General features: G+C 49.0%; 1 protein-coding gene across 5 annotated transcripts in view; it reads left to right on the top strand.

Moving 5' to 3' along the window:
* wdr41 (WD repeat domain 41) overlaps positions 1-23,635 on the top strand; it is a 107,058-nt gene that overhangs the window by 72,841 nt on the left and 10,582 nt on the right. For all 5 annotated transcript variants that reach the window (XM_072516018.1, XM_072516013.1, XM_072516014.1 and 2 more), the window contains 3 exons: positions 6,331-6,521; positions 19,661-19,782; positions 23,164-23,246. In XM_072516018.1, coding sequence (XP_072372119.1) covers positions 6,331-6,521; positions 19,661-19,782; positions 23,164-23,246 — 396 coding nt within the window. The remainder of the gene's footprint in view (positions 1-6,330; positions 6,522-19,660; positions 19,783-23,163; positions 23,247-23,635) is intronic.

Below are 23,635 nucleotides of genomic sequence, written 5' to 3' on the forward strand. Positions count from 1 at the left end.
ACCACATGGACACCAGCGGTTCAAGAAGGCAGCTCACCATCGCCTTCTCGAGGGCAATTGGGGATGTGCACAAAATGTTGGCCTAGTCATCGATGCCCACATCCCATCAAAGAAAAAAAAATTCTGTTGGGAAGATTTAATTTAAGCTGTCTGCCTGAACTAAGATCAAAGATCAGTTTTACCACAATGATACTCAATGGGATTTAGAATGATGAGGGGGATCTCATTGAAACTTACAGAATACTGAAAGGCCTAGATCGAGTGAACGTGGAGAGGATGTTTCCACTAGTAGGAGAAACTAGAACCCGAGGGCACAGCCTCAGACTGAAGAAACGATCCTTTAAAACTGAGATGAGAGTTCCGGGTGCGGCGATGAACAGCTAAGTCGCACGTTTCGGCAGCTCCCGTTGGAACGGACTTTTGGGCTCTTGATAGGAGCCCCAACGGCAATTTTTAACGGCCAAAATCACTGCGGTGAAATAGAAGGGAATCCCCCCGGATATATATGGAAAAAGGAGAGGATAGCGGCCGGATTGCAGTGGATCCTTTGGAGCAGCGGCAAGGAAGGGAAGCTCGAAGCAAGATGGCGTCGGAAGGTGGCTGTTTGGTATGGGGCCCGGAGCTACAAGAGTTCCTGCGGCGCTGCGTGGAAGAGCTGAAGAAAGAGGTGTTGGCCCCGATGCTACAGGCGATTGAAGGGCTAAAGGAGGCGCAGAGGACCCAGGAGCTGGAGCTTCGGATCGTGAAGGCAAAGGCCGCTGAAAATGAAGATGAAATACAGGGCCTGGTGGTGAAGACAGAGACGCACGAGGCACAGCATAAAAGGTGTGTGGAGAGGTTGGAAGCCCTGGAGAATAATTCGAGGAGGAAGAATTTAAGAGTCCTGGGTCTTCCCGAAGGCGCAGAGGGGGCGGACGTCGGGGCATATGTGAGCACGATGCTTCACTCGCTAATGGGATCGGAGGCCCCGACGGGTCCGTTAGAGGTGGAGGGAGCTTATCGAGTTCTGGCGCGAAGACCAAAGGCTGGAGAAATACCTCGAGCCATCATGGTGAGGTTTCACCGCTACAACGACAGGGAGATGGTCCTAAGATGGGCGAAGAAAACTCGGAACTGTAGGTGGGAGAACGCGGTGATCCGTGTATATCAGGATTGGAGTGCGGAGGTGGCGAGAAGGAGGGCAAGTTTCAATCGGGCTAAGGCGGTGCTTCACAAAAAGAAGATTAAATTTGGAATGTTGCAACTGGCGAGACTGTGGGTCACACACCAAGGGAAGCACCACTACTTTGAGACGGCAGAAGAGGCGGTGGGATTCATTGTGGACGAGAAGCTGGAATAGTCTGGCGAGAGAAAGAGTTTCTGGGATAAAGTGGTGGGGTGATTATGTGGGGCGGGGAAGGGGGGGATGTTTTTTCAATTTGTAAATTTTTCAATTCTGTAACTTTTCTCTCTTCCCCTCGTTTGGGGGGGGGGGGGCGGGGCGGAGGATGAGGAACTGTGGGCACCGGTGGGAAGGAAAGGGGAGGAGAAGGGAACTGCGCCATTAGGGGTGGGGCCGAGTGGGAAACGCGGGCTTTGCTCCCGCGCTATGGTAATTATGGCGGGAACAGGGGCGCAGGAAGGAGGGGGCCTCGCACAGTGAGGGGCCGAGGACAAGGGGGGAAGCCGAGGTCAGCCAGAGTTCGCTGACTTCTGGGAGTAACATGGGGGGTGTAACTACGCTAGAGGGGGATCTAGCGGAGGGGAGGGGGGGGGGGGGGGAGGTGACTGGGTTGCTGCTGCTAAGGGGAAGGGGGAGCTGTTATGGGGCGGGGTGGTTGAGACGGGAGGGCACCGTCGGTGGGATATACGGGTACGTGGGAACCGGGTGAGGAGCTGGGTTAAAAAAGGGGATGGCTAGTCGACAAGGGGAGGGGGGGGGGGGGGTAGAGAGCCCCCCAACCCCCAACCCGGCTGATCACGTGGAATGTGAGAGGGCTGAATGGGCCGATTAAAAGGGCATGGGTACTCGCACACCTAAAGAAATTAAAGACAGATGTGGTTATGTTGCAGGAGACTCACCTGAAACTGACAGACCAGGTCAGACTACGTAAAGGATGGGTGGGGCAGGTGTTTCATTCGGGTTTAGATGCGAAGCATAGGGGGGTGGCTATTTTAGTGGGGAAACGGGTACTGTTTGAGGCAAAGACCATAGTGGCGGACAGTGGGGGTAGATACGTGATGGTGAGTGGCAGATTGCAAGGGGAGGCGGTGGTTCTGGTGAACGTATACGCCCCGAACTGGGATGATGCAAACTTCATGAGGCGTATGTTGGGGCGTATTCCGGACCTGGAGGCGGGAAAGTTGGTAATGGGGGGAGACTTCAATACGGTACTTGATCCAGGGCTGGACCGGTCGAGGTCCAGGACCGGGAGGAGGCCGGCAGCGGCCAAGGTGCTTAAGGACTTCATGGAGCAGATGGGAGGAGTAGACCCCTGGAGATTTATTAGGCCTAGGAGTAAGGAGTTCTCCTTATTCTCCCATGTTCACAAGGTATATTCACGGATAGACTTTTTTGTCATGGGAAGGGCACTGATTCCGAAGGTGACAGGGACGGAGTATACGGCCATAGCCATCTCGGACCACGCTCCACATCGGGTAGATCTGGAGGTAGGAGAGGAAAAAGAACAGCACCCACTCTGGAGAATGGATATGGGCTTATTGGCGGATGAGGGGTATGTCTAAGGGTGAGGGGGTGTATCGAAAGGTACTTGGAGCTTAATGACAACGGAGAGGTTCAGGTGGGAGTGGTCTGGGAGGCGTTGAAGGCGGTGGTCAGAGGGGAACTGATATCCATAAGGGCACATAAAGGGAAGCAAGAGAGTAAAGAAAGGGAGCGATTGTTGAGAGAACTTCTGAGGGTGGACAGGCAATATGCAGAGGCACCGGAGGAGGGACTGTACAGGGAAAGACAAAGGTTACATGTGGAATTTGACCTGCTGACCACGGGTAAGGCAGAGACGCAGTGGAGGAGGGCACAGGGTGTACAGTATGAGTATGGAGAGAAGGCGAGTCGGCTACCGGCCCAACAATTGAGGAAGAGGGGAGCGGCGAGGGAGATAGGTGGGGTGAGAGATGAGGAGGGAGAGATGGAACGGGGGGAGGCGGGCGTGAACGGGGTGTTCAAGGCATTCTATGAGAGGTTGTAGAAGGCTCAGCCCCCGGAAGGGAAGGAGGGAATGACGCATTTCCTGGATCAGCTGGAATTCCCGAAGGTGGAGGAGCAGGAGAGGGCGGGACTGGGAGCACAGATTGAGATGGAGGAGGTGGTAAAAGGGATTGGGAGCATGCAGGCGGGGAAGGCCCCGGGACCGGATGGGTTCCCGGTGGAATTTTATAGGAAATATATGGACCTACTGGCCCCGCTTTTGACGAGAACCTTTAATGAGGCCAGGGAAAGGGGGAAGTTGCCCCCGACTATGTCGGAGGCGACGATATCGTTACTTTTGAAGAAGGAAAAAGACCCGCTGCAGTCTGGGTCCTACAGGCCCATTTCCCTTTTGAACGTAGCTGCTAAGCTCCTGGCCAAGGTGATGGCGACGAGGGTAGAGGATTGTGTCCCGGGGGTGGTCCACGAGGATCAAACTGGGTTCGTTAAGGGGAGACAGCTGAACACGAACATACGGAGGCTGCTAGGGGTGATGATGATGCCCCCACCAGAGGGGGAGGCGGAGATAGTGGGGGCGATGGACGCCGAGAAAGCATTCGACAAAGTGGAGTGGGACTACGTGTGGGAAGTGTTGAGGAGATTTGGTTTTGGAGAAGGGTTTATTGGATGGGTACAGCTGCTATATAGGACCCCGGTGGCAAGTGTGATCATGAACAGGCAGAGGTCTGACTATTTCCGTCTTTATAGAGGGACGAGGCAGGGGTGTCCCCTGTCTCTGTTACTGTTTGCATTGGCAATTGAGCCCCTGTCCATAGCACTGAGGGGCTCCAGGAAGTGGAGGGGAGTACTCGGGGGAGGAGAAGAACACCGGGTATCATTGTATGCAGATGATTTATTGCTGTATGTTGCAGACCCAATAGAGGGGATGCCTGCGATAATGCAGACACTCGGGGAGTTTGGGGAATTCTCGGGGTACAAATTGAATATGGAGAAGAGTGAGTTTGTGGTGCATCCGGGGAGCAGAGCAGGGGAATAGATGACTTACCGCTGCGGAAGGTAACAAGAGATTTCCGGTACTTAGGGATTCAGATAGCCAGGAGTTGGGGAACCTTACATAGGCTTAATCTAACACGATTGGTGGAACAGATGGAGGAGGATTTTAAGAGATGGGACATGGTGCCCCTGTCACTGGTGGGTAGGGTGCAGGCGGTCAAAATGGTAGTCCTCCCGAGATTCCTTTTTGTGTTTCAGTGCCTCCCGGTGATGGTCACGAAGGCTTTTTTCAAGAAAATAGAGAAAAGTGTCATGAGTTTTGTGTGGGCTGGGAAGACCCCGAGAGTGAGGAGGGGGTTTTTGCAGCGTAGCAGGGATAGGGAGGGACTGGCACTACCGAGCTTAAGTGAGTGCTACTGGGCCGCCAATATCTCAATGGTGTGTAAGTGGATGGGAGAAGGGGAGGGAGCGGCGTGGAAGAGATTGGAGATGGCGTCCTGCAAAGGAACCAGCCTACAAGCACTGGCGACGGCGCCGTTGCCGTTCTCCCCAAAGAAATACACCACAAGTCCAGTGGTGGTGGCAACACTGAAAATTTGGGGGCAGTGGAGACGACATAGGGGAATGACGGGAGCCTCGGTGCGGTCCCCGATAAGAAATAATCATAGGTTTGTCCCGGGGAGAATAGATGGGGGATTTAGAGCATGGCAGAGAGCTGGGATTGTGCAACTGAGGGATCTGTTCTTAGATGGGACGTTTGCGAGTCTGGGAGCGCTGACGGAAAAATATGCGTTGCCCCAAGGGAATGCATATCGGTACATGCAATTGAGGGCTTTTGCGAGGCAACAGGTGAGGGAATTCCCGCAGCTCCCGACGCAGGAGATTCAGGATAGAGTGATCTCAGGGACATGGGTGGGGGATGGTAGGGTGTCGGATATATACAGGGAAATGAGAGACGAGGGGGAGATCATGGTGGATGAGCTGAAGGGAAAATGGGAAGAAGAGCTGGGGGAAGAGATTGAAGAGGGGCTGTGGGCTGATGCCCTACGTAGGGTAAACTCTTCGTCCTCGTGCGCCAGGCTTAGCCTGATACAATTCAAGGTTTTGCGCAGGGCGCATATGACCGGAGCAAGGCTCAGTAAATTTTTCGGGGTAGAGGATAGGTGTGGGAGATGCTCGAGAAGCCCAGCAAACCACACCCACATGTTTTGGTCATGCCCGGCACTGCAGGGGTTCTGGGTGGGGGTGGCGAATGTGCTTTCGAAGGTGGTGGGGGTCCGGGTCGAGCCAAGCTGGGGGTTGGTTATATTTGGGGCTGCAGAGGAGCCGGGAGTGCAGGAGGCGAGAGGGGCTGATGTTTTGGCCTTTGCGTCCCTAGTAGCCCGGCGAAGGATATTGCTTATGTGGAAGGAAGCCAAACCCCCGGGCGTGGAGACCTGGATAAACGACATGGCAGGGTTTATAAAACTAGAACGGATAAAGTTTGCACTAAGGGGTTCGGCTCAAGGGTTCACCAGGCGGTGGCAACCGTTCATTAACTACCTCGCAGAACGATAAAGGAAATGGGAAGGTAACAGCAGCAACCCAGGGGGGAGGGGGGAGGGGTGGGTTGGGGGGGGGGGTGCTCGGGTGGGTCCTCAGGGGTGTTTTTGTATAGATATTTGTACTTGGTTATGTATATTGGATTGTTTGATTTTATTATTTGGGAGAGTTATTATTTTTGTTATGGCAGTTGCCATTTAGTTAATATATTATTTATTTATTTGTTAAAAATGGTCACTGTTATTTATATTGTTTTATTGTTGTAAAAGGGGAAAAACCTTTGTACTGTTTTGTTTGGCTGAAAAATTTGAATAAAATATATATTTTTTAAAAACTGAGATGAGGAGGAATTTCTTCACCTGAGGCTGGTGAATCTGTGGAACTCATTGCCGCAGAAGGCTGTGGAGGCCAAGTCACTGAGTGTCTTTAAGACAGAGATAGATAGGTTCTTGATTAATAAGGGGATCAGGGGTTATGGGGAGAAGGCAGGAGAATGGGGATGAGAAACCTATCAGCCATGATTGAATGGTGAAGCAGGCTCGATGGGCCGAATGGCTTAATTCTGCCCCTATGTCTTGTACCAACTTGTTGTTGTTTTTGTTGGTGTCACTGGAATTTTGCCAGAGTGAATATGTTTCTATTTATAGATAATACATTTGCAACTGGATCCCACATTGGTGAGTTAATAATTTGGGACAGCCTGGATTGGTCAGTTCAAGCATCTGAATCTCAGTTCTGGAATGCTGCCCCACAGTTTGACAAACCTGCTGAAATAAAGATATCCCTGACCCCAAACCAGCATGAAACCTGCATCCATCACCTGTCTTCAGATAGAGAGGTAAAGTAAAAGTCAATGCAATTTATCTCAAAGTCATTTAATAAAACATGCATTTAATATTCAGGATCGATTTCTTTTGAAATGTAATTATATTGCTGATTGACAGCATTAAGAATAGAGTAAAAAAGGGCCATCTGCTGGCTCTAATGATAAGGCCATTGAAAAATAACTTGCTGTTGTTCTAGTAGTAAGTAGCTTTGTTGAGAAATATACAATTTGTGTAGCTTTTTTTCTCCTCATGGAGTTATTGATGTCTCAAGCCTAGAAAATGCTCTTTGGCCCATCATGTCTGCGCCAGTCAAAAACAACCAACTATTTTAATCCCATTTGCCGCAACTTGGCCTATAGCCTTGTATGCCTTGGCATCGCTAGTGCACATCTAAATACTACTTAAATGTTATGATGGTCTCTACCTCCACCATCCTTTCAGGCAGTGCGCCCGAGACTCCCGCCACCCTCAGGGTGAAATAGGTTTCCCTCACATCCCTTCTAAACCTCCTGCTGCTTAACCTTAAATCTATGCCCTCTGGCCATTGATCCCTCCACCAAGGGGAAAAGTTTATTTCCATCTATGCCCCTAATAATTACAAAATATATATTTTAATTGGCATTTTCCAATTTTTACAGCATAACAGTTTAACATAAAAGGCACATTATATTTAAGTTTTAAGTTCCTGGGGGTCACCATCACCAACAGTCTGTCCTGGTCCACTCACGTTGATGCAACAGTCAAGAAAGCCCAACAACGTCCCTACTTCCTACAGACGCTAAAGAACTTTGGCATGTCTGCATCGACTCTCACAAACTTCTACAGATGTGCGATAGAGAGCATCCTATCCGGCTGCATCACAGCTTGGTATGGCAACTGCTCGGTCCAAGATTGCAACAAACTGCAGAGTGTGGTGAACTCAGCCCAATGCATCACACAAGCTTACCACCCCCACGTTGATTCTGTATACATCTCCCGCTGCCTCAGGAAGGCAGACAGCATTATCAGAGACCCCTCCCACCCAGGCATTGCCTTCTTCCAGTCCCTTCCATCAGGCAGACGGTACAGAAGTCTGAAGACTCACACATCCAGACATGGGAACAGCTTCCCCACAGCTACAAGACTCCTCGCCGACTCCCCCTCAGACTGATCTGTTCCCTGTAAGAACACTATTCACGACGCCCTATGCTGCTCTTGCTCGTGTATTTGCTTTGTTTGACCCCTTGTTCCACACTGTAACCAATCACTGTTTGTCGATGTACCATTTGTCAATGTTCTCTGTTGATTATTCTTTTGTCTACTATGTATGTACGTACTGTGTAAGTTCCCTCGGCCGCAGAAAAATACATTTCACTGTGCCTCTGTACATGTGACAATAAACCAAATCAAGTATTTACAAGGTATGATTCTTTTGTACAAATTTTACACACATCCCTTCTGCTGCCCCCCTCCCTGCTCCTCTCTTCTCCCCCCCCCCCCCCTGTTGAAGTCGGGATCGTTCCTGGCACCCCTCTTTCGCCTTGGGCGTCGTATTACTCTACTTTGCTCTTATGCGGTTCTTGTCTTTGTGGGTCTGCGGGGGGGCTCACTGTCCCCTCCTCCCTCTTTTCCTGTGTCTGCGCTACTCCCCTGGGTTCCTTCCTTGCATCCCCCCTCCCTGCAATCCCTCTCCACTTTGTGTGCTCCTGTCTGCCCTCCTTGGTTCTCTTCCCCCTCTCTCTCTTTTCCCCCCCCCCCCAATCCCCTTACTTCCTAATCACTATTGGCTTTGAACAGGTCTTGGAACAGGCTGATGAATAGCCTCCATGCTTTGTGGAATCCCTCGTCCGACCCTCAGATGGTGTACTTGATCTTCACTAGGTGGAGAAATTCTGCCAGCTCTGCCAGCCAGTCTGCAATTGTGGGTGGTGCTGCTGATCGCCAGCCGAGCAGGATTCTCCGGCAGGTGATTAAGTAAGCAAAAGCCAGGGCATCGGCCCTTTTCCCCATATGTAGTTCTGGCTGATCTGAAACCCCGAAGACTGCGACTCTCCGGCATGGCTCCACCCTCACCCCCACAACCTTGGACATCGCCTCGAAGAAGGCTGTCCAGAACCCGACAAGTCATGCCAAGAACATGTGGGCCTGGTTGGGCGGGCCTCCCTGGCATCGTTCGCATTGAATCTCCACCTGTTCATTCAGGTTCTAGTTAGGTGAGCTCTGTGCGCCACTTTAAACTGCATGAGACTTACAATAGCACAGGAGGAGGTGGAGTTGGCCCTACTTAGTGCTTCGTTCCAGAGTCCCCAACCCACTTCCATCCCGGGTTCGTTTTCCCATTTCTGCCTTGCTCCGTCCAATGGTGTCCTTGCCCTTTTCAACAGTCATCCGTACATGTCCCCACAGTTTCCCCTCTCCTTACTGTCCATGTTTAGTTGCTCCTCCAGTAGTGTGTCTCTTGGGATCCTAGGGTACCTCGTCGTCTCCTTGCGGAGGAAGTGTTTGAAGGTGCCGGAGCTCCTGTCCTTTTGGTAGCTCCAGTTTTTCCGTTAGTTCATCGAGGGTTGCGAGTCTATCCCCCATGTAAAAATCCCTGGCTGCTAGCGTCATCCCGTCCTGTCTCAATTTTTTAAAGGTGGCGTCCAGCATGGCAGATGGGGGCCTTGCGGGACATCTCTGTTAAACAGAAATGTTGCCTCATTTGGTTCCATGTTGTCAATGCTGCTACCACCACTGGGCAGGATGTGTATTTTGCCAGGGGGGTGGGAGCGCTGCTGTGGTGAGGGCCCGGAGGGTCATTCCCTTGCAGGAGGACCCTACTCCAGTCTCTCACATTCCATGTTCGGTTCTTGTATCCATAAGACCATAAGGCATAGGAGCAGAAGTAAGGCCATTCGACCCATCGAGTCCACTCCACCATTCAATCATGGCTGATTTCAACTCCATTTACCCGCTCTCTCTCCATAGCCCTTAATTCCTCGAGAAATCAAGAATTTATCAACTTCTGTCTTAAAGACACTCAACGTCCCGGCCTCCACCGCCCTCTGTGGCAATAAATTCCACAGACCCACCACTCTCTGGCTGAAGAAATTTCTCCTCATCTCTGTTCTAAAGTGGCTCCCTTTTATTCTAAGGCTGTGCCCCCGGGTCCTAGTCTCCCCTGCTAATGGAAACAACTTCCCTACGTCCACCCTATCTAAGCCATTCATTATTTTGTAAGTTTCTATTAGATCTCCCCTCAACCTCCTAAACTCCAATGAATATAATCCCAGGATCCTCAGACGTTCATCGTATGTTAGGCCTACCATTCCTGGGATCATCCGTGTGAATCTCCGCTGGACCCGCTCCAGTGCCAGTATGTCCTTCCTGAGATGTGGGGTCCAATATTGCTCACAGTATTCTAAATGGGGCCCAACTAATGCTTTATAAAGCTTCAGAAGTACATCCCTGCTTTTATATTCCAAGCCTCTTGAGATAAATGACAACATTGCATTTGTTTTCTTAATTACGGACTCAACCTGCAAGTTTGCCTTTAGAGAATCCTGGACTAGGACTCCCAAGTCCCTTTGCACTTCAGCATTATGAATTTTGTCACCGTTTAGAAAATAGTCCATGCCTCTATTCTTTTTTCCAAAGTGTAAGACCTCGTACTTGCCTACGTTGAATTTCATCAGCCATTTCTTGGACCACTCTCCTAAACCGTCTAAATCTTTCTGGAGCCTCCCCACCTCCTCCATACGACCTGCCCCTCCACCTATCTTTGTATCATCGGCAAACTTAGCCAGAATGCCCCCAGTCCTGTCATCTAGATCGTTAATATATAAAGAGAACAGCTGTGGCCCCAACACTGAACACTGCGGGACACCACTCGGCACCGGTTGCCATTCCGAAAAAGAACCTTTTATCCCAACTCTCTGCCTTCTGCCTGACAGCCAATCGTCAATCCATGTTAGTACCTTGCCTCGAATACCATGGGCCCTTATTTTACTCAGCAGTCTCCCGTGATGCACCTTATCAAAGGCCTTTTGGAAGTCAAGATATATAACATCCATTGGCTCTCCTTGGTCTAACCTATTTGTTATCTCTTCAAAGAACTCGAACAGGTTTGTCAGGCACGACCTCCCCTTACTAAATTCATGCTGACTTGTCCTAATCCGACCCTGCACTTCCAAGAATTTAGAAATCTCATCCTTAACAATGGATTCTAGAATCTTGCCAACAACCGAGGTTAGGCTAATTGGCCTATAATTTTCCATCTTTTTCCTTGTTCCCTTCTTGAACAGGGGGGTTACAACAGCGATTTTCCAATCCTCTGGGACTTTCCCTGACTCCAGTGACTTTTGAAAGATCATAACTAACGCCTCCACTATTTCTTCAGCTATCTCCTTTAGAACTCTAGGATGTAGCCCATCTGGGCCCAGAGATTTATCAATTTTTAGACCTCTTAGTTTCTCTAGCACTTTCCCCTTTGTGATGGCTACCATATTCAACTCTGCCCCCTGACTCTCCGGAATTGTTGGGATATTACTCATGTCTTCTACTGTGAAGACTGACGCAAAGTACTTATTTAGTTCCTCAGCTATTTCCTTGTCTCCCATCACTAGATTACCAGCGTCATTTTGGAGCGGCCCAATGTCAACCTTTGCCTCCCGTTTGTTTTTAATGTATTTAAAGAAACTTTTACTATCATTCCTAATGTTACTGGCTGGCCTACCTTCATAATTGATCCTCTCTTTCCTTATTTCTCTCTTTGCTATCCTCTGTTTGTTTTTATAGCCTTCCCAATCTTCTGACTCCCCACTACTCTTTGCCACATTATAGGCTTTCTCTTTTGCTTTGATGCATTCCCTAACTTCCTTTGTCAGCCATGGCTGCCTAATCCCCCCTCTGATAACCTTTCTTTTCTTTGGGATGAACCTCTGTACTGTGTCCTCAATTACTCCCAGAAACTCCTGCCATTGCTGTTCTCCTGTCTTTCCCACTAGGCTCTGCTCCCAGTCGATTTTCGTCAGTTCCTCCCTCATGCCCCTGTAGTTACCTTTATTTAACTGTAACACCTTTACATCTGATTCTACCTTCTTTCTTTCAAATTGGAGATTGAATTCTACCATATTATGATCACTGCCTCCTAAGTGTTCCCTTACTTTAAGATCTTTATTCAAGTCTGGCTCATTACATAACACTAAGTCCAGAATGGCCTGTTCCCTCGTGGGCTCCATCACAAGCTGTTCCAAAAAGCCCTCCTGTAAACATTCAATGAATTCCCTTTCCTTGGGTCCACTGGCAGCATTATTTACCCAGTCCACCTGCATATTGAAGTCCCCCATGATCACTGACCTTGCCTTTCTGACATGCACTTTCTATTTTGTGGTGCATTTTGTGCCCCTGGTCCTGACCACTGTTAGGAGGCCTGTACATAACTCCCATTATGGTTTTTTTTGCCTTTGTGGTTCCTCAACTCTACCCACACAGACTCCACATCATCTGACCCTATGTTGTTTAGTGCTATTGATTTAATTTCATTCCTAATTAACAAGGCAGCCCCGCCCCCTCTGCCCACCTCTCTGTCTTTTCGATAGGTTGTGAATCCCTGGATGTTTAAATGCCAGTCCTGAACCCCCTGCAACCACGTCTCTGTGATGCTTACCACATCATACCTGCCAGTCACAATCTGGGCCACAAGCTCATCTACCTTGTCCGTACACTGCGCGCATTTAAATATAGCACCTTTAATTCTCTATTGACTGTCCCTTTTTGTTTTCTTAGTGTAGTGGACCTTGGTTTACTGAGCCTTTCCATACACTGTGTCATATTTTGTGAGATGGGGACTATCGTAACCTCTCCTGAGTTCTGTCTTTTCGTGCATTTTTGTATTCCTAAGCAGCTACGCTTCCCACTGATTACTTCACCTCTTGGTTCCCTGACTTTCTCCCCCCCCCCCCCCCCCCCCCCCCCCCCCCCCCCCCCCCCCCCCCCCCCCCCCCCCCCCCCCCCCCCCCCCCCCCACACCACTCTTTCAGCCACGTGTTAACTTCCCTTATTCTTGCCTCCCTATGCCAATTTGCACGTTGCTTGGGCAGTAATCTGGAGATTATGACCCTTGAGGACCTGTTTTTTAATTTGAATCCTAGCTCTTTATAATCTCTAAACAGGTCCTCTTTCCTAGACTTGCCTATGTTGTTGGTACCGACATGGACCACAACAACTGGATCCTCCCCCTCCCTCTCCAATATCCTTTCAAGCCGGTCAGAGATGTCCCGCACCCTAGCACCGGGCAGGCAACATACCATGCGGGACTCTGTATCATGCTCACAAAAGATACTATCTATCCCCCTGATAATAGAATCCCCTACAACTACAACTTGCCTATTTACTCCCTCCCCTTGAATGGTCTGCTGAACCATGGTGCCTTGGTCAGCTGACTCATCCTTCCTGCAGCCCTGTTTAGCATCCACACAGGGAGCAAGTGCCTCATACCTGTTGGACAGGGTCAAGGGCTGAGGTTCCTGACTGCTGGTTCCCTTTACCTGCCTGACTTGCAGTCACACCCTGCTGGCCCTGGCCACTGGCAGGATTTAAACGACTTGCTCTGACAGGTGTGACTGCCTCCTGAAACACAGTATCCAGGTAAGTCTCCCCCTCCCAGATGTGCCTCAATGTTTGAAGCTCAGACTCCAGCTCATCAACTCTGAGCCGGAGCACTTCGAGCAGCCAACACTTACTGCAGATGTGGTCGCTGCAGCTCGCAATGGGATCTGCCAGCTCCCACATCAAGCAGCTCAAGCACATCACCTGACCAGCCATCACTAATTAATTAATTTAATTTAAGTTTACGAGTTTAGCTGTGTTTTTAAAAAAAATTTGGGGCAGATTTGCTATCACCCAATCAGATCACAACTTCCCTCTGACGTCACTTTTGGGGGAAAAAAAGTGGAAAACAGGAAGTTACCGTTAGGTTTTTATACTCAGAGACTGCTCCTCCTCCTCCGAACGGCTCCCGAAATTAGGCCCGAAGAAAGAGAGAGAACAAAACAGTCGGGAAAAAGTACCTTCTCCCACTCTTCACCGAATTACCTCACTGCACCAAATTACCAAGTTTCAAATTCTGTCTGTGTCTCACTCACTCAGGCTGTGTCTCCTTGACCAGTGCAACGCTTACTAAGTGCGCTTTCTGTCTCTTTTATACAGACTTTAGGATGACACACTAAAACTTCAAAGAGAAGAATACAATGTGTACCTTTGTGCCCCTTAACAGGCCTCAGGTGACTGCCAGATAACTGCCTCTCAGCAATTGGGGTGGGGGCAGCTTCAGCCAATCAGACACTAATCTACACTGCACTTTTAACTGAAAAACAGCACAATTAGATTAACCACTTACCTTTCCTGGTTACCTTGCTACACCAAATTACCAAATTCTCACTCTGTCTATGTCTCACTCACTCAGGCTGTGTCTCCTTGACCAGCGCAATCCATCCCATCACCCTCTCTGCTGTGGCTGCCCAATGGTAGTCTTGCAGGTTCGGGTGGGCCAGGCCACCCATGTCTGTTCTCTTTACCCCCCCCCCCCCCCCCACACACACGCACACACAAATGCCATGATCATTTTGTCTATCCCTTGGAAAAAGCCTTTGGGTTGAAGATCGGTATGGATCTGAACAGGAAGAGCACGTTGATCTTGATCGTCTGCACCCTCCCCACCAGGGCACGAGGGAGTGCATACCATCTCTATAGGTCCTTTTTAACTTCCTCCGCCAGATTGGTCTGATTCCACTTGTGGATCCGTGTCCAGTCGTGGGCTGTCTGGATCTGCAGGTAGCGGAATATACTTTGGGCTAGTTTGAATGAAAGATCCTCCAGCTCTGTCCCTCCCCTGTTTGGGTTCACCGGGAATACCTCACTCTTGCCCAAGTTGAGTTTGTAGCCCGAGAAGGCCTCAAACTCTTCCAGGAGTTTCATGATTACTTTCAGGCCGTTCTGTGGGTCTGAGATATAGATGCGTAGGTCATCCGCATAGAGTTAGATTCTGGGCTCTTTGCCTCCTCTTCGGATGCTCTTCCAATCTTTTGCGTCTCGCAGAGCGATCGTCAGGGGTCCGATTGCCAGGGCGAAAAGGAGCGGGGAGAGTGGGCATCCCTGCCTGGTGCCTCTGCAACTGGAAGTATTCAGAGCTGGTGGTACTGGTCTGAACGCTTGCCTTGGGGACGTTGTACAGGAGTGAACCCTGTCCATCTCCCAAATCGCTCCAGTACCTCAATGAGGTATTTCTATTCTGTCAAAGGCCTTTTCTGTGTCCAGGGAGCCGATCACCTCTGGTGTTCTCTTCCTGGATGGAGTCATTATTACATTCAGCAGCCGTCTGATGTTCACAGTTAGCTGTCTACCCTTGACAAAGCCCATCTGGTCCTTGTGCCCACCTCTGGTACACAGTTCTCCAGTCTCTTTGCCAGGAATTTAGTGAGTATCTTCACGTCCACATTGAGCAACGAAATGGGTCTATATGATCCACGTTCCATCGGGTCTTTGTCTTTTTTGGGTATCAGCGATACCGTGGCCTATGTTCATCTTGGAGGCAGGGTTCCCCCGCTGGCAAATCTGCAAACATTTCCCGTAGGTGTGGGGCCAGGGTTGATGCGAATGGTTCCCGGCGCCTTCCCCGCCTGAATGGAGTTGATGCTCTCCATGATCTCTCCCAGTCCTATTGGTGCTTCCAGCTCCCTCGCCTATCGTCCTCCATGACTAGCATGTCCAGTCACGAAGGAACCATTTCATCCCCGTGTCGCAGTCGGGGGGGCTCAGAGGTGTACAGTCCTCGGTAGAAGGCCTCAAATGCTTGGTTGACCTTTTTTTGGTTTGGCGACCAGTCTGCATCTGCTATCCTTCACCTGCGCTCATGGCTGCTTGGTGTCTCTCTGTGTTTGTAGAAAGTCCCCCGTGTCTGGCAGAGTTGGTGCACTGCTTTCCTGGTGGATAGCAGGTTAAAGTCCACTTGCAGCTTTTTCGTCTCCGTTAGCAGCTCTATGGCGGGGCCTCGGAGTACTTTCTGTCGACCTCCAAGATGGAGGTGCCCAGCTGCCTAGCCGCCTTCTCGCCCTGTCTCTACGTGTCTTGTACGCTATAATCTCTCCCTTAATCACAGCCTTCAGTGCCTCCCAAACGTGGAAGGTGAGACTCCCTGTTCTGGTGGTTAGTCACATACTTGCCTATGGCCTGTGATGTTTTCTGGCAGAAGACCTTGTCGGCCAAAAGGTCCGTGTCCAGCCTCCACACGGGGCATTGGGCACGGCCCGTCTCCAACCTCGCATCCATGTAGTGTGGAGCGTTGTCGAAGATGACTATCGAGGAGTATTTCGCCCTTGCTATTTCTGGAAGCACCGATTTCCCCACTGCAAAGAAATCAATACATGTGTATACTTTGTGCACCGGCGAAATGAATGGAAATTCCTTCTCACTCGGGTGTAGGAACCGCCAGGGGTCTACTGCCCCCATCTCTCCATGAAAGATTCCAGTTCCCTAGACATGCCTGTCTTTTTCCCCGTTTGACCGGTCCGTCAGTGGGCCCTGTACACAGTTGACGTTGCCCCCATGATCAGTCAGTGTGTCGATGTCAGGGATTTCCGCCAAAGTTTTTCTTTTATGAAGTCCGTGTTGTCCCAGTTGGGCTTGTCCATGTTTACCAGAACTACCGCTGTCCCGTCTAGGACACCGCTGACCATGACATACCCTCCCTCTTGGTCCTAGCCATCCTTATCGCCGTGAACACCATCCTCTTGCTTATCGGTATGGCTACAACCTTAGCCCTCCTCCCGTAACACGAGTGATACGTCTGTCCCTCCAAGCCCTTCCTTCACCAAGCCCTTCCTTGACCGACTGCTCAGGTGTATCTCTTGCAGGAAAGCTATATCGGCTTTCAAACTTCTTAAGTAGGCGACGACTCTGTATCTTTTCACTGGGTCTTTTAACCTGACATTGCAGGTTATAATTCTGATGGGGGATTTTTGTCCCCCCGTTCCTGTGGGATCGGCCATACTTACCTGGTGGACGCACCCCTGCACTCCGCAGTTTTCCTTTGTTAGGGGGCAGTCCAAGATGGCCGCAGTCACTGTTCTCGCCATGAGGTCAGGCCCCTGTGCTCCAGAGTTTCCCTTTGTCCAGGGGGCACCCAACATGGCCGCCGACTGTGTGTACACCACATGGGTGCCTCCCTGCACTCGGGGGGGGGGGGGGGGGGGGGTCTCTCTTTGTTTCAGGACCCTCCAAAGCCTCTGCTTGCGGTGCCATCTTGTTCTCTCAACCTGTACCTTAACCTGCTGAAGCCAATCTGAAAACCAACCCTTTCTTCCCCTTGTGGTCCCCCCGTTCCCCCAGCCAGACGCTCCCTCTCAGCTGGGAGGTACGCTGTGGCCCACTTGCTGTCCGTCTTCCTGCGCTAGCTATCCCTGCTAGTGCGGTGGGCCCCCTTCCGGGGCTGATCCGACCCCTGCCTATCTGCTCCCTCTACCTATGCCTCACCCTCACCTGCGTTCTGCTGACCTCGCCCTTCCCAGTGACCTGGTCTTTCTGATCAAAGTGAGGCAGCATAGTCCCGCGCAAACATATCATGTGCCAATTAGGTTATTTTTTTCTCTCTCTTTCCTCCTCTGCTTTGCCTTCAGTGCTGCCCCACCTGCCCCTTATCCAGGCCGTTTGACTGAACAAACTCGCCCAGCTCCACCGGGGTGTTGAAATAGTGTTCCTTATTCTGGAATGTGACCCAGAGCCTGGCTGCGAATAGCATTATGAATCTTACCCCGTTCTTGTACATGGCTGATTTCGCCTGATTAAATTTGGCCCTACATTTTCCCAAGTCCGCCCCATGTCCTGATGCATGGTAGCACAGTGGCAGGGTCCCAGGTTCGATTCCCGGCTTGGGTCACTGTCTGTGTGGAGTCTGCACGGTCTTCCCATGTCTGCGTGGGTTTCATCCGGACTCTCCGGTTTTCTCCCACAAGTCCTGAAAGACGTGCTTGTTCGGTGAATTTGTCATTCTGAATTCTCCCTCTGTGTACCCGAACAGGCGCCCGAGTGTGACGACTAGGGGATTTTCACAGTAACTTAATTACAGTGTTAACGTAAGCCTACTTGTGACAATAATAATAAAGATTATTAGATTATTATTACTATAGACCCAGCTTCCCAGCTACTCACCTTGGCCTGTCTAGCCCACCTCAGGATCCTCTCACGATCCTGATATCGATGTAGTTTTGCGACCATCGCCCTCGGTTGTTCCCCTGCCTTGGGTTTCGGTCAGAGCGACCTGTGAACTCTGTTGATCTCCAAGGTGTTGGGGAAACTGTTTCTCTCGACTAGGTTGCCCAGTGTTTGGGCGATGTAGCCCGTCGGATCCCTGCCCTCGATCCCCTCTTGCAGTCCCACAATTCAAATGTTCTGCGTCAAGACCTATTCTCTTGGTCCTCGACTTTCCCTCCGGTTCACCTGGGTCACCACCAACCTTTTGACTTCTGACTCCAAGGCTCTGGTCTGTCGACGCCTTCTCCAGCTCCTCGATCATTTTTTCTTGCGCTTCCACCTTCTTCCCCAATAGATTAATCGCTTTTGCAGAGTGACTATTGCCTCTGTAGCTGTCACCATGACCGCCACCTGGATTTCCACCTTTTATTGCTTCTCTCATCGCGGCCAGTTGCTTCATAAAGAATGCCTTCCATCTGTCTCCAGGTGGTGGAGGGGAGGCTGATGCTCGGGTCGGCGGTCTCCCTTTCGCTTGGGTGGCCAGGGCCCCCTCCCCCCGTGGGTCAGCCGGATCGTCTGCCTGTTGCTTGTGTGCTTTTCTCTGCTCCTGCCATCCCTTCGGCCTCTTGAGATCCCATTTGTGGCATGCTGGTTCTATTCCTTTTCTTTTCTCGATTAAGGGTGAGTTACTTTTGAATCTTTGGGCAAAATTTGCCTAAAAGTGCCTATTTGGTTACGGTCTGGAGGAGAGTCACCTGATGTGCATCTACTCAGCAAATCATCGTCACCGGAAGTCTCTTGCCCCTCATAATTTTATGCATCTCAATTGTGCCCCCCCCCCCCCCCCGGACTCCTCTGCTCCAAGGAAAACAGCCCCCTGTCTATCTAATCTCTCTTCATAACTAAACCCCTTCAGCCCAGGCAATATCCGGGTAAAACTCCTCTGCACCCTTTCCGGTGCTATCACGTTCCTTCTATAATGATGATTCCAGAACTGCGCATAATACTCTGGCTGTGGCTAATCAATGTTTTATACAGTTCCAGCATAACCTCCCTGCTCTTAAACTCTGCCGGCTAAAAAATGTAAGTTTACCATATGCCTTCATAACCACTTTATCCACCACCTGCTCTGCTACTTTAAGGAACTGGTGCACATGTACACCAAGATCCCTCTGATCCTCAGTGCTTCCTAGGGTCCTGCTGTTCATCCTATATTCACTTGCCTTGTTTGTCCTGCCCAAGTGCATCACCTCGCACTTATTCGGATAGAATTCCATTTGCCACTGATCAGCCCGTCTATATCCTCCTGTAATCTTAAGGCTATTCTGCTCACAATTCACCACCCCACCAATTTTCGCATCATCCGCAAACTTCCCTCCTACATTCATGTCTAGATCATTTATATAAACCACAAATAGCAAGGGCCCCAACACTGATCCTTGTGGAACCCCACTGGACACAGACTTCCAGTCAGAAAAATAACCCCTTGACCATCACCCTCTGATTCATGCCACTTGGCAAATTCTGGATCCAATTTGCCGAATTTCCTTGGATCCCATGGGCTCTTACCTTCGCTATCAGTCTCCCTTGTAGGACCTTATCAAACACCTTGCTGAAGTCTCAAATAGACTAGTCAAATGCATTGCCCTCATTTATACACCTGGTCACTTCTTGACTGAAGTATAATGGGAAGAACATTAAATAAAATTAATTGAGTCACGTAAAAGTAGGAATGACTTAATATTTGCAAAATCACCTTTCTCTCACTTGTCCCCATTTTTAAAAACGTTGATTGCCTTTGTCTGTGATTCAAAACTATTCATTAAATCAATCATTGCGCAGTTTTCTTAATTCTTCAGTGTAGATTCCAATCTTCTTTATAAAGATGTGCTGTTAAACCAATTAATCTGTGTGGTGAATTTGTATTTTTTTTTTTTTTTTGTAGAACATTTTTGCTGCCATCGGGACTGGAATTTACGTGTATAATCTTCAGACAAAAACAGTGATTGCATATCAGCAACTGGCACATGATTCACGTGTGTTGCACATTGCAAAGTTACCAAATAAGTATGGAACTTGATTGCAAATTTTATACTGACCTATTATGGATAAAGCAGCATTCTTTTCGATTTTACAAAGTGCAGAAGGATGGTTACAAATAAAATACTAAAATTTGAGTTTTCCTCAATTTCTAGCTACATTTAATGCATCTTCATCGTTCTCTTAAGATGCACTGATATTAATTTTGGTTCATTTTACACGGCTCTGCAAATTTATATGGTAATTGACTTGGACTCTAGTCTCGCAGTTAAACTCAGTTCAGAAGAAGCCCTCCATTTCCATTTGAAATAAAGTTATTTTGCGCAGCTTTCAGACATTGGTTTCTTTAGATTCACATTTTAAATTTTTACATGAATGAAGAATGCATAAATCCAGTCATTTTTAATATAGATTGCCATTTTATGCATCTGTGGAAACTTTACTTAGTATGTTCTTGTCTTAAGTGTCTGGTACATGTTGCATTGCTCATTTAATAATTATCTATAATCTATAATTCAATAATTATCCTCAAAGCCTTGTGCAACATAGAACATAGAACAATACAGCGCAGTACAGGCCCTTCGGCCCACAATGTTGCACCGAAACAAAAGCCATCTAACCTACACTATGCCATTATCATCCATATGTTTATCCAATAAACTTTTAAATGCCCTCAATGTTGGCGAGTTCACTACTGTAGCAGGTAGGGCATTCCACGGCCTCACTATTCTTTGCGTAAAGAACCTACCTCTGACCTCTGTCCTATATCTATTACCCCTCAGTTTAAAGTTATGTCCCCTCGTGCCAGCCATTTCCATCTGCGGGAGAAGGCTCTCACTGTCCACCCTATCCAACCCCCTGATCATTTTGTATGCCTCTATTAAGTCTCCTCTTAACCTTCTTCTCTCCAACGAAAACAACCTCCAGTCCATCAGCCTTTCCTCATAAGATTTTCCCTCCATACCAGGCAACATCCTGGTAAATCTCCTCTGCACCCGCTCCAAAGCCTCCACGTCCTTCCTATAATGTGGTGACCAGAACTGTACGCAATACTCCAAATGCAGCCGTACCAGAGTTCTGTACAGCTGCAACATGACCTCCCGACTCCGGAACTCAATCCCTCTACCAATAAAGGCCAACACTCCATAGGCCTTCTTCACAACCCTATCAACCTGGGTGGCAACTTTCAGGGATCTATGTACATGGACACCTAGATCCCTCTGCTCATCCACACTTTCAAGAACTTTACCATTAGCCAAATATTCCGCATTCCTGTTATTCCTTCCAAAGTGAATCACCTCACACTTCTCTACATTAAACTGCATTTGCCACCTCTCAGCCCAGCTCTGCAGCTTATCTATATCCCTCTGTAACCTGCTACATCCTTCCACACTATCGACAACACCACCGACTTTAGTATCGTCTGCAAATTTACTCACCCACCCTTCTGCACCTTCCTCTAGGTCATTGATAAAAATGACAAACAGCAACGGCCCCAGAACAGATCCTTGTGGTACTCCACTTGTGACTGTACTCCATTCTGAACATTTCCCATCAACCACCACCCTCTGTCTTCTTTCAGCTAGCCAATTTCTGATCCACATCTCTAAATCACCCTCAATCCCCAGCCTCCGTATTTTCTGCAATAGCCTACCGTGGGGAACCTTATCAAACGCTTTGCTCAAATCCATATACACCACATCAACTGTTCTACCCTCATCTACCTGTTCAGTCACCTTCTCAAAGAACTCAATAAGGTTTGTGAGGCATGACCTACCCTTCACAAAGCCATGCTGACTATCCCTGATCATATTATTCCTATCTAGATGATTATAAATCTTGTCTCTTATAATCCCCTCCAAGACTTTACCTACTACAGACGTGAGGCTCACCGGTCTATAGTTGCCGGGGTTGTCTCTGCTCCCCTTTTTGAACAAAGGGACCACATTTGCTGTCCTCCAGTCCTCTGGCACTATTCCTGTAGCCAATGATGACATAAAAATCAAAGCCAAAGGTCCAGCAATCTCTTCCCTGGCCTCCCAGAGAATCCTAGGATAAATCCCATCAGGTCCCGGGGACTTATCTATTTTCAGCCTGTCCAGAATTGCCAACACCTCTTCCCTACGTACCTCAATGCCATCTATTCTATTAGCCTGGGGCTCAGCATTCTCCTCCACAGCATTTTCTTTTTCCTGAGTGAATACTGATGAAAAATATTCATTTAGTATCTCGCCTATCTCTTCAGACTCCACACACAATTTCCCATCCCTGTCCTTGACTGGTCCTACTCTTTCCCTAGTCATTCGCTTATTCCTGACATCCCTATAGAAAGCTTTTGGGTTTTCCTTGATCCTTCCTGCCAAATACTTCTCATGTCCCCTCCTTGCTCGTCTTAGCTCTCTCTTTAGATCCTTCCTCGCTACCTTGTAACTATCCATCGCCCCAACTGAAACTTCACACATCATCTTCACATAGGCCTCCTTCTTCCTCTTAACAAGAGATTCCACTTCCTTGGTAAACCACGGTTCCCTCGCTCGACGCCTTCCTCCCTGCCTGACCGGTACATACTTATCAAGAACACGCAGTAGCTGATTCTTGAACAAGCCCCACTTATCCAGTGTGCCCAACACTTGCAGCCTACTTCTCCACCTTATCCCCCCCAAGTCACGTCTAATGGCATCATAATTGCCCTTCCCCCAGCTATAACTCTTGCCCTGCGGTGTATACTTATCCCTTTCCATCATTAACGTCAACGTCACCGAATTGTGGTCACTGTCCCCAAAGTGCTCTCCTACCTCCAAATCCAACACCTGGCCTGGTTCATTACCCAAAACCAAATCCAACGTGGCCTCGCCTCTTGTTGGCCTGTCAACATATTGTTTCAGGAAACCCTCCTGCACACACTGTACAAAAAACGACCCATCTATTGTACTCGAACTATATCTTTTCCAGTCAATATTTGGAAAGTTAAAGTCTCCCATAATAACTACCCTGTTACTTTCGCTCTTATCCAGAATCATCTTCGCCATCCTTTCCTCTACATCCCTAGAACTATTAGGAGGCCTATAAAAAACTCCCAACAGGGTGACCTTTCCTTTCCTGTTTCTAACTTCAGCCCATACTACCTCGGAAGAAGAGTCCCCATCTAGCATCCTCTCCGCCACCGTAATACTGCTCTTGACTAGCAGCGCCACACCTCCCCCTCTTTTGCCTCCTTCTCTGAGCTTACTAAAACACCTAAACCCCAAAAGGTGAATGTCAGGAGTGGGATATGTTAATATGCGGTAATTAACATTTAATACACATTGAGTAACAACAAAACCAATTTTCTTTTTGCTGTCAAATGTAGCTGTTGGTTGTCCCCATACTCTGAAAGTATTATTACCTACATTTGAATATGTTTTCCAGCCAATTGGTGTCCTGCTCTGAGGATGGCAGTGTTCGCCTCTGGGAATTGCAGGAGCTTCCTCCAGCTGAACCTGCCACATCAGGTTAGTGTAGCTTTATATTATATGCATGGTTAGAAATAATTCAGCTGTTACAACTGACACTTCCCATTTCTAGTAGTTCTCAAGCAGGGAGCAGTGGACCTCCTTGAACTGCTGCAATCCATAATGCCGCTAGGTAGGGAGTTCCAGAACTTCAACCCCTTCACCATGTTTCTGGCTTTGGGGAGTTGAGAGATGACCTGTTCACAGCAGAATGCACAGATTCAGGTCTGGTATGCAGCTGGTCTAATTCAGTTTCTGCCTAATGGTGACCCCCTGGATGTTGATCAGAGATTTGATGAAGTTAATGACATTGAATTTCAAAGGAAGTGGGTAGCCTTGAATTTCAAAGGAAGTGGGGAAGTCTTGCTGGCAATGGCCATTGCCTGACA

The sequence above is a fragment of the Scyliorhinus torazame genome, chromosome 9 (assembly GCF_047496885.1).
Source record: "Scyliorhinus torazame isolate Kashiwa2021f chromosome 9, sScyTor2.1, whole genome shotgun sequence".
Taxonomy (NCBI): domain Eukaryota; kingdom Metazoa; phylum Chordata; class Chondrichthyes; order Carcharhiniformes; family Scyliorhinidae; genus Scyliorhinus; species Scyliorhinus torazame.